The sequence below is a fragment of the Nansenia antarctica genome, assembly GCF_963989245.1.
Source record: "Nansenia antarctica genome assembly, chromosome: 5".
In the NCBI taxonomy this organism is placed as follows: domain Eukaryota; kingdom Metazoa; phylum Chordata; class Actinopteri; order Argentiniformes; family Microstomatidae; genus Nansenia; species Nansenia antarctica.
Window position 1 is genome coordinate 16,539,232 of NC_137690.1, and position 15,000 is coordinate 16,554,231.

The 15,000-nt window shown below is 47.2% G+C and overlaps 1 protein-coding gene across 1 annotated transcript in view; it reads left to right on the forward strand.

Annotated features, from left to right (window-relative positions):
* Positions 1 to 15,000, forward strand: part of rasgrf2b (Ras protein-specific guanine nucleotide-releasing factor 2b) — a gene marked incomplete at both ends in the record, with an annotated part of 33,075 nt that overhangs the window by 7,507 nt on the left and 10,568 nt on the right. The window contains 14 exons of the mRNA XM_080532320.1: positions 2,702 to 2,808; positions 4,396 to 4,543; positions 7,494 to 7,583; positions 7,769 to 7,905; positions 8,297 to 8,413; positions 8,507 to 8,586; positions 9,315 to 9,508; positions 10,166 to 10,275; positions 10,508 to 10,626; positions 11,141 to 11,301; positions 11,777 to 11,843; positions 12,395 to 12,531; positions 12,915 to 12,997; positions 13,172 to 13,420. Of these exons, the coding sequence (XP_080388446.1) occupies positions 2,702 to 2,808; positions 4,396 to 4,543; positions 7,494 to 7,583; positions 7,769 to 7,905; positions 8,297 to 8,413; positions 8,507 to 8,586; positions 9,315 to 9,508; positions 10,166 to 10,275; positions 10,508 to 10,626; positions 11,141 to 11,301; positions 11,777 to 11,843; positions 12,395 to 12,531; positions 12,915 to 12,997; positions 13,172 to 13,420 (1,799 nt within the window). The remainder of the gene's footprint in view (positions 1 to 2,701; positions 2,809 to 4,395; positions 4,544 to 7,493; positions 7,584 to 7,768; positions 7,906 to 8,296; positions 8,414 to 8,506; positions 8,587 to 9,314; positions 9,509 to 10,165; positions 10,276 to 10,507; positions 10,627 to 11,140; positions 11,302 to 11,776; positions 11,844 to 12,394; positions 12,532 to 12,914; positions 12,998 to 13,171; positions 13,421 to 15,000) is intronic.

The following is a 15,000-nucleotide window of genomic DNA, read 5'->3' on the forward strand; positions in this document are numbered from 1 at the left end:
GTCGAGAGAGAGAGAGTGATAGTTCACACTTTGTCTTGGTTTTGTCCATGGTTCAAACTCCCTATCCATCTCCTTCACCTTATCACAATGGGGAGTTTGAATGATTGGCCCAAAATGACTTTTGTTCCTAAGCTCTGAGTAATTGTTTCAGCTGAGGAGGAAAATGGTCTTTAGTGACACAGTCAAGCTGAGGATTCTCTCTGAGACTATTATAGTCCCTCACGCATTTGACATGAAAGAGAGCGAGAGAAAGAGAGAGGCAGTGAGACAAATCAGAGACAGAGATACATGTAGTTGAAACTCACACATGCACGCATACAAGCATACACACACACACACACACATACACACTCACACACACACGTTCTTTCCTAAATGAAATCTCTTACAGCAGAGTAAAGCCCCTGCAGGCTTGATGGACAGCTCTGTTGATCCAGCTCTTAAAAGGCACGACAAAATGAGGAAAACCTTGAACTACTAAGTCCCCAAAAGGTATACAAACAGACAGCATTTACAAATCTGTTTTGGGGGATACAACACAAGGCAAGCACTCTCCTCTTCTCTCTTCTGTCCTATCAGGTCTCTGAACAGGAGAATTCTAGAGGTGAAGACATAAACGACCACAAATGAAATGCAGAAAATAAGACGGCAACATGTAACTGGAGCTCGAGATATCGCGTTGTCATGGAAATGGGTTTTGTTAGGTGGTTTGACACAGTTTATTAATATGTGCTCTGTTAAGAAATGTTACATAAGACCCTCTCTCTTTCTCTCTCTCTTTTTGCTTTCTCTCTCCATTTCGCTCCCTCTCTCGCTCTGTACTATGTCTATTATATTGTTCATGGAAAAGAATAAAGCTCTTATTAAATGAAAGCAGGACATTGAGCTTACAATCCTTGCGCTCATAGCCAATACATTGAACACAAAACATATTCGTAAAAGCATTCTTGCAGTTAAAAAATAACAATGACACACATTCCTTTAAAATAGCACAATCAATGCAGTCCCCCTCCACCCCCACATTACAAAATAGTTAACGTTTTCAAAGTATAAAAACACTCAAAGTATACATCTTCACAAGCTGTAAATAACACTTTTGACAACAAGATACTTGGGATATACTAGATATATTAGTATATCAATCTAGAGAGAGAGAGAGAGAGAGAGAGAGAGAGAGAGAGAGAGAGAGAGAGAGAGAGAGAGAGAGAGAGAGAGAGAGAGAGAGAGAGAGAGAGAGAGAGAGAGAGAGAGAGAGAGAGAGAGAGAGAGAGAGAGAGAGAGAGATGGGATTAAGCCCTGGTTGGGATCTGTCCCAACCAGGCCTGGTTGTTGAGCCCCCAGGCAAAATGTCTCTCCTCTGGGCTCTACTCGGTTCACTGCCCCCCCTGTACAAGTCACTCTGGAGGGGGAGGAAAGAAATAGAGATAGAGAGAGGGATGAGGTAATAGTGAGTGTAAATTAGGGCAAGTTGGAGAAGAAGAGGAGAGGTGGTGGTAAGAGAGGGGGAGGAAGAGGAGGGAGTGGGAGTTGAGGCAGAGAAATGAGAGCCAAGCTCACAGAGCGGGGGAGGAGAGGAGGAGGAGGAGGAGGAGGAGAAGAGAGAAGAGAGGGGAGAGGGGAGAGAGGAGAGAGAGACAGAGAGAGAGAGAGAGAGAGAGAGAGCTCAGTCTTCTCTGTACCTCCTGACTAAGAATAGCAGCTCTTCTGGTAACCCAGTGCCCCAGGACATTGACCATTTGAATAAAAGCCTCTATTGGTTCAAGCCATGCCTCGTGTGTGTGTGTGTGTGTGTGTGTGTGTGTGTGTGTGTGTTCGCTTGTGTTTGTGTGTGTTCACTGTAAGTGGGGAAGTAGGTTAGGAAGGCAGATACGCAGGGAAATTCAGAAAGGATAATAGGATAGAAAAAGAGAGGGCAGAGGGTAAAACTGATGCTTACTGATTTTAATGATTAGGCTTGTGTGGAGGTAGAACATGACTGTTAAATAATACATCTATGGTGTGTGCATGCTCAAGGGCTCTCTCTCAACATGTTGTCCTCTCTCTTCCCCTCACTCTCTTATCTCATCGCATCAACATGACACTCAGACCAAATCTCTGTGGAGTGTGTGTGTGTGTTTTTGTGTGTGTCTCCGTCCCTTGAACTGCTAATGAGCCAGGAACTGTGTGTGTGTGTGTGTGTGTGTGTGTGTGTGTGTGTGTGTGTGTGTGTGTGTGTCAGTGTGTTGTGAAACAGCATGTTTCCCAGCACTTCAGCCGTCTAGGTATGACACTATTCCTTACCAGCTCAGTGGCCTTGCAGTTAGAGTGTCCACCCTGAGATTGGGAGGTCGTGAGTTCGATCCCCGGCCGAGTCATACCAAAGACTATAAAAATGGTACCCAATGCCTCCCTGCTCACCAGTTAGCATTAAGGGTTGGATTGAGGGTAAGACCCTGCGACATACCAGCGTCATGTCCAGGGGTTGTACTTTTACATCAAGCCACCTCACACTACGGAGACAGGAGATCATCATTGGTTCTCAAGGCTTACTTACTTTTTACATGACACTATCTATCCCAGGGTCCCCCAGAATCCCTCTTCTGCCTCAATTTTAGTGAAGCGATCAATGTCCTGTGTCCTTTCCATGTCTAAGTTCCTTCATGACCCCTGACCTGAGTGTGTTGAGGTGTGCTGACCTGTCCTGTCCCCTCTCTCCCTGCAGCACTACTTCCTGATTGTGTTTGGTCATGATGGACAGAAGCCTCTTGAGCTACGGATGGAGGAGGAGAACGAGTGTGACGAATGGGTGGAGGCCATTCAACAAGCCAGGTACACTGTGAGAGAGAGAGAGAGAGTATGTGTGTGTGTGTGTGTGTGTGTGTGTGGGTGTGTGTGTGTGTGTGTGTGTGAGGGGTGAGGGGAGGCTGGCTAGAAATCGGATGACTGGCTCATTGTAATGCATGAAATGGAATGACGATTGGTATCAAACCTCTGGCTTTGACTGTGTGTGTGTGTGTGTGTGAATGAATGAATGAATGGACTTTATTGTCATTGCTACAGTACAGGTACCAAACAACGAAATTTAGGAGGGGTGGCTCCCCTGGTGTTAGGAAAGGGGAAAAAAATACACTTTTAGAAAAAGAATAAAATCACAAGAAGGTAAGGAGCTGGTTTACATAAATAAAGGCTATGTACACAATCCACTGTACTATACTGCACAGATAGTCAACTAGGGTTGTCATATTGCACAAAAGTATTTTTTCACGTTATTTAAAGTGTCACAGTTTTTTGTGTGTGTGTGTGTGTGTGTGCGTGTGCGTGCGGCTGTGAGCAGCAGTGAGTTAAGTATAGTATAGCCTAGGAGTGGATGTTTGATCCAGAGGGCTCCACAGGATGTATAGTTACAGTTCCTAGACACAGTGGTTCAGAAGTAGCCTTCTGGCTAGATCTGTTAATGCCTCGTCAGCAACTCATTGTCATTGTTATTACATACATTACAAACGGCTGAATGGCTAAAAAGCACAGCTCTGGCAGGCAGGTGAGTTCAGTGAAATAGGGAGGGTTGCTTGTCATTATTGTTGTCTGCATGACAACCAGCCCAGAACCCTAGAGCTTAATAGACACACAGCCTGGGGACCCGCCTCTCCTCCCTCTCCTCCCTCTCCTCCCTCTCCTCCCTCTCCTCTCTCCCCTCCCTCTCCTCCCTCTCCTCACTCTCCTCCCTCACCTCCCTCTCCTCTCTCCCCTCCCTCTCCTCCCTCTCCTCCCTCTCCTCCCTCTCCTCCCTCTCCTCCCTCTCCTCCCTCTCCTCCCTCTCCTCCCTCTCCTCTCTCCCCTCCCTCTCCTCCCTCTCCTCCCTCTCCTCCCTCTCCTCCCTCTCCTCCCTCACCTCCCTCTCATCCCTTTCCTACCTCACCTCCCTCTCATCCGTTTTCTCCCTCTCCTCACTCTCCTCCCTCACCTCCCTCTCCTCCCTCTCCTCCCTCACCTCACTCTCCTCTCTCCCCTCCCTTTCCTACCTCACCTCCCTCTCATCCGTTTTCTCCCTCTCCTCCCTCTCCTCCCTCACCTCCCTCTCATCCGTTTTCTCCCTCTCCTCCCTCACCTCCCTCTCCTCCCTCTCCTCCCTCTCCTCACTCTCCTCCCTCTCCTCCCTCACCTCCCTCTCATCCCTTTCCTACCTCACCTCCCTCTCATCCGTTTTCTCCCTCTCCTCCCTCACCTCCCTCACCCCCCTCTCCTCCCTCTCCTCCCTCTCACCTCTGTCCCAGCTCACCCACCTCCATGTGTCCCTTTTTTCTTCCCCCTTTTCTCTCAGTTCTACACCAGTGCCTCTGGGTAGGGAATAGGGGTCCATTAGGGATAGGGCGTTCCTGTCCTCCAGGACATATCATCTGTGTGTGTTTGTCTTTACAGTTACTCTGACATCATCATTGAGCGGGAGGTGCTGATGCAGAAGTACATCCACCTGGTTCAGATTGTAGAAACAGAGAAGGTGGCAGCAAATCAGCTACGCACTCAACTGGAGGACCAGGACACGGAGATAGCTAGACTCAAATCAGAGGTACTACACACGCACGCACACACGCACGCACACACGCACGCACGCACGCACACACACACACACACACACACACACACACACACACACACACACACACACACACACACACGCACACACACACACACACACACACACACGTTGGACTTCAAACAGGTCAGCTGAAAATACAACCATAGAATATATAAGAACATCTGTGCAGCAGGGTATAAACTGATTACACACACACATGATTAGTGATCTGAGGAGGAAGGTTCCACGTGTGTGTAGAAAACTGACTTCAGCACCCCTATGGCTCCCGTAGAGAGGGTAAATGCAGCGGTCAATCACCACAGCACCTCGGCGCGTAGGAGGAGAGTCCTACTGCTCAATAAAGGTCTCCCATCACCACTCCCCCACCAACAGTTGTCAGAGCAACACTGCTTATTGAACACAACACATTGTTTTTCAAACGACCTCTACATGATAACGCACACACACATGCACGCATGCACGCACGCACGCAGGCACACACACACACGCGCCCACACACACACACACACATGCGCGCGCACACACACACACACACACACACACACACACAAAAACAGACACACACACACGCACACATACATTCATCAAGGCTAATTATACTGAAACACTATCCTCTGACACACACATTCACACATTCTGACAGCAGGTAATTATTGGTTAGGGATAATTAGATTAACAATTACAATTCTTGCAGTAAACAGTAAGTGATACCTCAATGAGGTCAATACCGTATAAATGAATATTAGATTATGTTAGTGTGTGTGTGTGTGTGTGTGTGTGTGTGTGTGTGTGTGTGTGTGTGTGTGTGTGTGTGTGTGTGTGTGCGTGCGTGTGTTTTAATGGGAAGATACTCTGTTCGATGCAGATTTCTAACTATAAGATATGACAGACCCTACCTAACACATCCAATCTAATTCAATGAATGATAGATACATAATCAGTGTCTTGGGCAGAGGAGATCAAGTGTGGAAAAAATGCATTCCCTCAACAACTTGGAAACATGGACCACATCAGAGGATGTGGTGCGTTATGTTAATGTTCACACATGCAAGGGCTATAGGTGAGATACATACATATTATTCAACATGTAATGGTGTTGCTCGTGAGTAATGGATTAGAGATGAGGCTGGAATACCAGTATGCAAGTGGAATGATCTATCTCATTAACAACAAATGTGGCGGCTGTGCTCGGCTGTGGCACAGGAGGTAGAGCCGGCGTCTAATGATCGCAAGGTCGGCAGATCGGTGGTTTTTAAACCCCGGCTGGCCCCATGTCAAAGTGTCCTTGGGCAAGACACTGAACCCCAAATAAGCAGGCCGCTACCTTGGATGGTAGCTTGCCGCCGTTGGTGTGTCAATGTGTGCGTGAATGGGTCAATGAGAGGCCATTGTAAAGTGCTTTGGAATAAGGCGCTATATAAGTCAGTCCATTTTAGAATAGTTTATTGCCATTCTAATCAATAATGATTGATAACTCAGGAATAATCCTTTGTCGATATACCCATAAAAACCTGCCCACCAGGTTTGATTGAATATTGCCCCCAGTCTAACTCTGGCCATGGTCTATTGTATTCCTGGACGTTCTCCCAGTTACCTTATAAAGCTAGTCAAGGAAATGTCTGTCCTTTACAAATGTATTTGTATTGCAGTTTCATCATTATTTGTGTTTAACAGAGCCGAAGCAAGTAGAAGAGACACACTTTGCCTCCCAGCTGGCCGACTGTCCTGTGTGTCTGTGTTTCATGCTTCATGCTTCAACTCCAATGTTTCAAAGTGTGGGCTTCATGCCTCAACTCCAGTGTGTGGGCTGTTTTAAAACCAGGACTCCAATGTTTCATACACGGCCAGGACAAAAAAGGAGTTGTTTTTCCATGTACTAGATCATAATCATAAACATGTTGTTATCGACAGTACATGGATTTCGGTTCAAAGTATGTATAGACATGATAGGGTATAAAAACAGTCCATTCCATTGGAGGTGCGATTCACTTCTGCATGATACTTGTATCAAACCTGGCCAGTGTATCGTAACACCTGTAACTCATCCTGGGGTTATCCTCTTCTTATGCAGCACAGCATACATACAAGCCAAGGTTCCCTGCCTAATGGTTCATGTTGCTGTTACACACAGGTATTATAACATTGGTGGGTACAGTAGGGAGCAGTACAGTTATACTGGACAGGGTTGCCAGCTTGGCTTGTGATTGTTTCAGGTGGAGGGGTTTAGGTGCATCCATGTCTGTTTTGTGAGAAAGTGAGGACCAGGGATGCACACAGAGACTGTACAGTATTTCAAAGCCCAGCTAAAGCACTTGTAAGCCATGATTTGCTTACTAAGTAGGCAGATAACGCAAACTGCGCTGGACTGTGTGTGTGTGTGTGTGTGTGTGTGTGTGTGTGTGTGTGTCGGCAGGAGATTGACCGTGAAGAGGAAGTCTGATGCTTATCTAACGTGGAAACACCCACACAGCCTGACACACACACATACACACGCAAACACACGCGCACACACTCACACGCACACACACACACACACACGCACACGCACACGCGCACGCGCACGTTCGCTCGCACGCACGCACGCACACACACACACACACACACACACACACACACACACACACACACACACACACACACACACACACACACACACAATCAAACACAGCCTGGCCAAGCTCCACACATACAGAATTTAATATTCATGGACTGACATTTGACTGCTGTTGTTATGATGACTAACTGATATCTCACACAGTACCTCCTTTTCTGGCTGTTGATTCTAACACTTGTTCATACATTCTTATTACCACTGCCTTCCCTAGCTACTACACTATCCCTTCTGCTGGTGCTGAAAGTACCAAAGCACAGGACATTATTAATAACAGTGGTTGGTTTGTTTGTTTTCTTTGCTTCCAAGATCATTGCTTTGAACAAAACCAAGGAGAGAATGCGCCCATACCACGTGAACCAAGAGGAGGAAGATCCTGACATCAAAAAGATCAAAAAGGTAATGTGTTTGTTTGATTTATATTACTGTGTGTTTGTGTGTATATTAGTGATCTTTGTGTCTGTGGTCTAACCTGTGTGTGTGTGTGTGTGTGTGTGTGTGTGTGTGTTTGTGTGTATGTGTGTTTGTGTGTGCGCGTATGTGTGTGTGTGCGTATGTGTGTGTGTTTGCATGTGTGTCTTCAGGTGCAGAGTTTCATGCGAGGCTGGCTATGTCGTAGGAAGTGGAAGATCATCGTTCAAGACTACATCTGTTCGCCCCACGCCGAGAGCATGAGGAAGAGGAACCAGATCGTCTTCAACATGGTGGAGGCTGAGACAGAGTATGTAAACGCACAAACATGCACTAGGCCTGCAGGGAGGTTCGATCCACCCCTGGAGGAACACAGTGTCTGATTGATGTTTATCCCTGTTACTTCACCTAGCATTCCTTGGCTCTGATTTGCTGCTCAGCTAATCTAGACAACCCTGATTGGCCCGCGGATCCAAACTCTGATCCAAACCCCCACCTCAGTCCTCCAGGATTCAGTTTTGTTCCCTTAGAGGTCCATTCAGTTCTCAGTATGGATATACTGAGGAATATTGATTGGAATAGCAGTCTTCCTGCTCTCATCCTAGGGTTTGTCTCATCCTTCCTGCTCTCATCCCAGGGTTTGTCTCATCCTTCCTGCTCTCATCCTAGGGTTTGTCTCATCCTTCCTGCTCTCATCCTAGGTATGTGCACCAGCTCTCTATCCTGGTCAACTGTTTCCTGAGACCCCTTCGTATGGCTGCCAGCTCCAAGAAACCCTCCATCAGTCACGATGACGTCAGCAGTGTGTTCCTCAACAGGTACGACGCATTATGCACACACACAACCGCAGGGGTGAATGCTATCTACAGACACATCATTCATAATGTGATTTTTTTGCCTTGTGTTTCCAGTGAGACCATCATGTTTCTGCATGAGATATTCCACCAAGGCCTGAAGGCTCGGATAGCAAACTGGCCAACTCTGGTGCTGGGTAAGCTATCATTGCAATAAACACATACACTCTCCTTACGCACGCAGTGGCTGTCCAACAGAAATACACTCTCTTGTCCAACACTGACGTCAAGGTCAGTGCTGCTGTGGTGACGCACTCTTGTCCTATTCAACCATCAGCTTTGACGGGTTAATGATCACTATCACTATCACACACACACACACACACACACACACACACACACACACACACACACACACACACACACACACACACTCATCTTATTCAAACAGCCATCCTAATGTCCCACTATTCCCTATATTCCTATCTCACTCTACACCTGATAGACAATGGCCACCCCGACACAAAGACATCCCATCATTTCACCCCCTAAAAGCCAACAGCAACCCACCTCTCTGGATAAGCGTCACCTAGGAGACAGACCTCTAAAGGATGGATCATTTAAAGACAAAGAAGCCAATGTATTAGTGATGTCATCTGAGAGGACCTGCTGACAAGGAACTCTGCCCTCATCTGATTTGATTCCTTTCATTGGTTTATTTCTGGCTGTGGGCACCACTATGTACATCTGTTTGTGTTTGTTTCTAAACAGTTTGACCCCCATGCTGCTCAGATGTTCTTATATATTCTATGGTTATATTTTCAGCTGACCTGTTTGACATCTAGTGTGTGTGTGTGTGGTGTGTGTGTGTTTGTGTGTGTGTGTGTGTGTGTGTGTGTGTGCCACCTCCTCTCTCTCTCTCCAGCGGACCTGTTTGACATCCTCCTCCCGATGTTGAACATCTACCAGGAGTTTGTACGGAACCACCAATACAGCCTGCAGGTACTGGCCAACTGTAAACAGAACCGCGACTTTGACAAGCTGCTGAAGACCTACGAGGCCAACTCTGCCTGTGAGGGGAGGATGCTGGAGACCTTCCTCACGTACCCCATGTTCCAGGTACAACACCTCACCTTTGAATCTTCCACCCCTAACTCCCCTCACCTACCACACGCTCCAGGTACACACCTCACTTTTCATCTGTAAAAACGTTCATAAACTCACCTTTCCTGCCCGTAGCCTTACAATGGCCATCTCCACTTTAAATAAAGCCTTAAAGTGCCCCGCGGTGGTGTAGCGGTCTAAGCACTGGCCACTAGTGCATGCTGCCCACCGGGGCCGGGGTTCGTATCCCGGCTCGCCAGACCCGGATATGGCCAGGGCACACACGGGGAACGGCATATTGGGCGGCCGCTCCCGAGGGGGGTATAGGAGTAGTTCCGGACAAGGATCCGTCGCGCAACAGCGCCCCCGTCTGGTGCTGGAATAACGGTGCTGGGCTCGAGGAGCCAGTCAGCTAGTCTGCCTGGCGGCCTCCTCTGGGACTGCCGGCCGCGGGGTCGTGCGGCGGATCCCTCGCAATAGGCAGGGGATAATTGGATGCTAGGTTGGGTTCAATTGGCTACCAAATTGGGTGAAAAAAGGGATAAAATCTGAAAAACAAATTTATAAAAAAATAAATAAAATAAAGCCTTAAAGAACAGTATCCTTCTCCTTCTTTCCCTCTCTCTCTCTCTCCCATCTTCTTCTACCTCCTCTGTGTCTCTGCTCTCTCAGATCCCACGCTACATCATCACCCTCCATGAGCTGTTGGCACACACACCTCACGAGCACGTGGAGCGCAAGAGCTTGGAGTTTGCCAAGTCCAAACTAGAAGATCTGTCCAGGTGTGTGTGTGCGTGTGTATGTTTGTGTGTGCGCGTGCGTGCATGCGTGTGTGCGTACGTATGTGTGTGTGTGCATGTATGTATTAATGACTCTGAAATCTCACAAGTCAAATGAGTATGACCTAATCTAGAAATATCCGATGCAATAGGATACAATATATAATGCTGTATTGAAATAAAGGATTTTATACAAAGAGTATCTATGAATGTGTGTGTCTCCCTGTGTGTTCAGGGTGATGCATGACGAGGTCAGTGACACAGAGAACATCCGTAAGAACCTGGCCATAGAGAGGATGATTGTGGAGGGCTGTGACATCCTCCTGGACACCAGCCAGACCTTTGTCAGACAGGGTGAGGCACCACATTGTCATACTAATTAATTAATAATTTTGCCATTTAGCAGACGCCTTTATCCAAAGCGACTTACAATTACGAATTACAGGGACATTCCCCCTGGAGTAACTGAGGGCTAAGTGCCTTACTCAAGGGCACACTAGTAGTGGTGTGGTTTCAGGCGGGATTTGAACTCACAACCTTCCGATCACAAGTCCAACTCACTATCCACTAGACCACCACTACCCCCTATCATATAGTATCGTATCATACTGTTACCATGGTTACCATGGTTTTTCATGACTATGTGACATGACCAGGTAGAACTCCTGGCCCTAGTTATAACTGTTACTGACAAATGTAATGTACTTTATTACTATGACACAAATGTGTAGTCCTTATGACGTCGGTCACGAGTCAAATGTGTGAAAAAGAGCATGACTTTTTACTATTACTGTCATACTGTCAGATTGACCCTATTCTCCCTCTTTCTCCCTATCTCTCTTTCTCTCTCTCTCCCCCCTACCCCTAGGGTCTCTGATCCAGCTCCCGTCAGTAGAGAGGGGTAAGCTTAGTAAGGTGCGTCTGGGCTCTCTCTCTCTGAAGAAGGAAGGAGAGAGACAGTGCTTCCTCTTCACCAAACACTTCCTCATCTGCACCCGTAGCTCCGGGGGCAAGCTGCACCTGCTCAAAGTGAGGCACACCTTCCCAACACTTGATTTGTATCCACAATTAAGCATTAAGGTGTATATATATAACCCAAATATGCCTTATAGACACCTTGACATACAATCATACAGTAGAAACGAAATGATGTTATAGCAGTTTAATGTTAATGTACTACTGTCAGGAATCAAAGTACAACGAAGTTGTCCCATCTTAGTAATTGATTATGGTTAATGCTAATATAAGTACGTAAGTAGCCTAGAGAACCAATGGTTCTAGAGCCTAATGGCCCATAGGGCAGGAGCCTATCTCCTGTTTCCGTAGCGTGAGGCGGCTTGATGTACAAGTACACCCCGGTCAAACTCACGACCTCCCAATCTCAGGGCGGACACTAAAACCGCAAGGCCATTGAGCTGTAATGCTGATTCTCATTCCAATTTGAGGCATTATGGAATATCAGTGATGGACAAGCAACTGATGTCAATTCTCTTTAACCGTGCAGCAAGGTGGAGTCCTGTCTCTGATCGACTGCACCCTCATAGAGGAGCCTGATGCCAGCGACGAGGAGTGTGAGTCCACTGTGTGTGTGTGTGTGTGTGTGTGTGTGTGTGTGTGTGTGTGTGTGTGTGCGTGCGTGCACGCCCACCTCTACTTCTCTGAACTGCACCATGGTGGTTCAGCACCATTAGACTCATTAAGCCCCTCTCTCCTCATGCAGGTTAATTAGATGTCAGAAGAGACGTGTCCACACTTAACTATTCCTTAAATATCAAACGGCCATCCCTTTAAATGTCATACTCTGATCCTATGACATCACTACTCCATTAACCTATCCCAGGGTTCTTGCAGTTGACAGGGGAATGACCTTTGAGATACTCAGACGCGCAAACACACCAACTACTGTATGATGATGTCAACCTTTTACTCCAAAGGGCTTGGCTGGTCCACTTTCATTGACGTGTGTGTGTGTGTGTGTTAATTGGAAAAATAAAGGTGGTCAATAGTTGTTCTCTCTCTCTCTCTCTCTCTCTCTCTCTCTCTCTCTCTCTCTCTCTCTCTCTCTCTCTCTCTCTCTCTCTCTCTCTCTCTCTCTCTCTCTCTCTCTCTCTCTCTGCTGTAGCCAAGTCAGGTCCTCAGGCGTTTGGTCAGTTGGACTTTAAACTGGTGGTAGAACCGTCTGACTCTCCCTCCTTTACTGTGGTTCTGCTGGCTCCCTCCCGACAGGAGAAGGCTGCATGGACCAGTGATATCAGCCAGGTAACACATACACACACACACACACACACACACACACTGATCAGAAAAACAAGTAGTACACAATGTCCCATGAGTCTTTGCAGTGAATAAACACAGAGAGAAGGCTTGCCCCCTGAGGTGTGTTCCCTTCAGATTACTATACCTCCGTGTCATACACACAAGCCTGAGGTGTAACACACACACACACACACACACACACACACACACACACACACACACACAGAATTAGACGGATACTTCTTTTTCCGTCAAGTCAAGTCAGGATCTGTTCACTCCTCACACACAGTCAGGGCTCTGCAAAGGAAGTTAGAGAGTCAATATGAGTATGAGTATCCTTCCAAAGCAGTGTGTGTACTTTACCCCCTCCCCCCTCGTCTCTGCAGTGTATAGATAACATCCGCTGCAATGGACTGATGACCAGTGTGTTCGAGGAGAACTCCAAAGTCACTGTGCCTCACATGATCAAGTAAGTACCATTTTGCTTCCACCTACCCAGTCTTTCTTAGATCTGCACAAGTGATATCATACTGTAGATACCTCTGGTTTCTCCTTCTCCCTCTTCCCTCTGAGTAACACTAGCAGCCCATCAGTCACCCGTGCTCGGTTGTTGTGTGTGTGTGTGTGTGTGTGTGTCCATCAGATCCGATGTGCGTCTCCATAAAGATGATGTTGACATTTGCTTCAGCAAGACGCTCAACTCCTGCAAGGTCCCCCAGATTCGCTACGCCAGCGTAGAGAGACTGTTGGAGAGGCTGACGGACCTGCGCTTCCTCTCCATCGACTTCCTCAACACCTTCCTCCACACCTACAGGATCTTCACCACTGCAGCTGTGGTCATGGACAAACTGGCTGACATATATAAGAAACCTTTCACCTCCATACCTGTCAGGTAATACACTCGTGCACACAAGCATACATGCACACGTACACAGGCACAGCCACGCACACACATGTGCACACACACACACACACACACACACACACACATACACACACGCGCACGCACGCACGCACGCACGCACACACACACACACACACATACACCCATTGACCAACTTATTATTATTGATTGTATTTCGTACTTTACTGCCTTATTAGTAATTACTTATTAGTAAAGTACTAATAGTAGTACTATTAAAGTTCTAAATAATAGTACTGTCCCTTATTGCCTACACACACACACACACACACACACACACACACACACACACACACACACCAACAGAGGTTGAGGTGCAGTTCTCTCTAAACCTCACACCTAATTATTCGTCCTTTAATACTCTTGCACTAGTCTGTGTTTCATGAGAGTTTCACAAGTGTATTATGTGTGGGTGCGTCTTATATTGGTGTTATGTGAGTGTTTCATTAGCTTCTCCCCTTGTTCCAACCCCGGAGGAATGCAGTCAGGTGAGGGTCAGTGCTATAGACTCAGCAGCCAACCACCTCTGCCCTGGGGGTTAACAGGCCCAAATACATATCAGTGTGTAGGCCAACAAATTAGAAGCTTGAAAAATGCTGTGTTTGGCATATATGTAGGAATGTTATGTCAAACTGTGAGTTATTGAGTGTGTGTGTGTGTGTGTGTGTGTGTGTGTTTGTGTGTGCATGCGCAGATGAGTCCAAGAGTGTGTGCTTATATTGCTGCCTAGACGTAATGACCTTTTCAACTGGAAAAGCTGTGTTTTTTCCCTCGACTCAGAGCAGATGTGTGTGTAAAGACTAACTCCACCATGCAACCCCTTGTTATGAAGGAACAGAGAGCACACACACACACACACACACATTTTATTTCAATAGTATATTGTTCAATATGTGTTCTCTCAGCTTTCCTACAGTATCATGTTGAACCCTCGACCCTTAATTCACCTTATTTAACCACGACTGTTTGTCTCCTCTGTCATCTCCTGGGCTCCGTCTCTGTCGTCATGTGATCACTGTTCTCCCCCGTGTCACACTAACACACACGCTCAGAGTCCAGGGGGGCCCGGGGGAGGGACACAGGGGTGGGAAGAAAGGGGGAGGGAAGGGAGGAGAGGGATGATCGTTGTCAGATGTATTGTTGTTTTGTTACTCATATGTTTTTGTCCGCCTGCACCCCTCCACCCCCCCCCTCTCTCTCCACTCCTCCACCCATCCGCTCCTCCACAGGGTGCAGTACCACTCATTTGACCGTCTGTCCATTACGTCCATCTGTCCTGACTACAGTCTGAAGATCAGAAGGATAGCCCTGGACCAGTCCAAGTAACACACACACACTCTCTCTCTCTCTCTCTCTCTCTCTCTCTCTCTCTCTCTCTCTCTCTCTCTCTCTCTCTCTCTCCTCCTCCTGTACCTCCTCCCCTCTCTGGCCCTGTTCTACTGCTGCACCCTTCTTTCCACACTTCCTTAAAGTAATCACTGATCTAACACGATTGGATGGGGGAAAGCAGGGATTCCAAATACATGGCTTTCCTAGATCTAGTCCTGTCA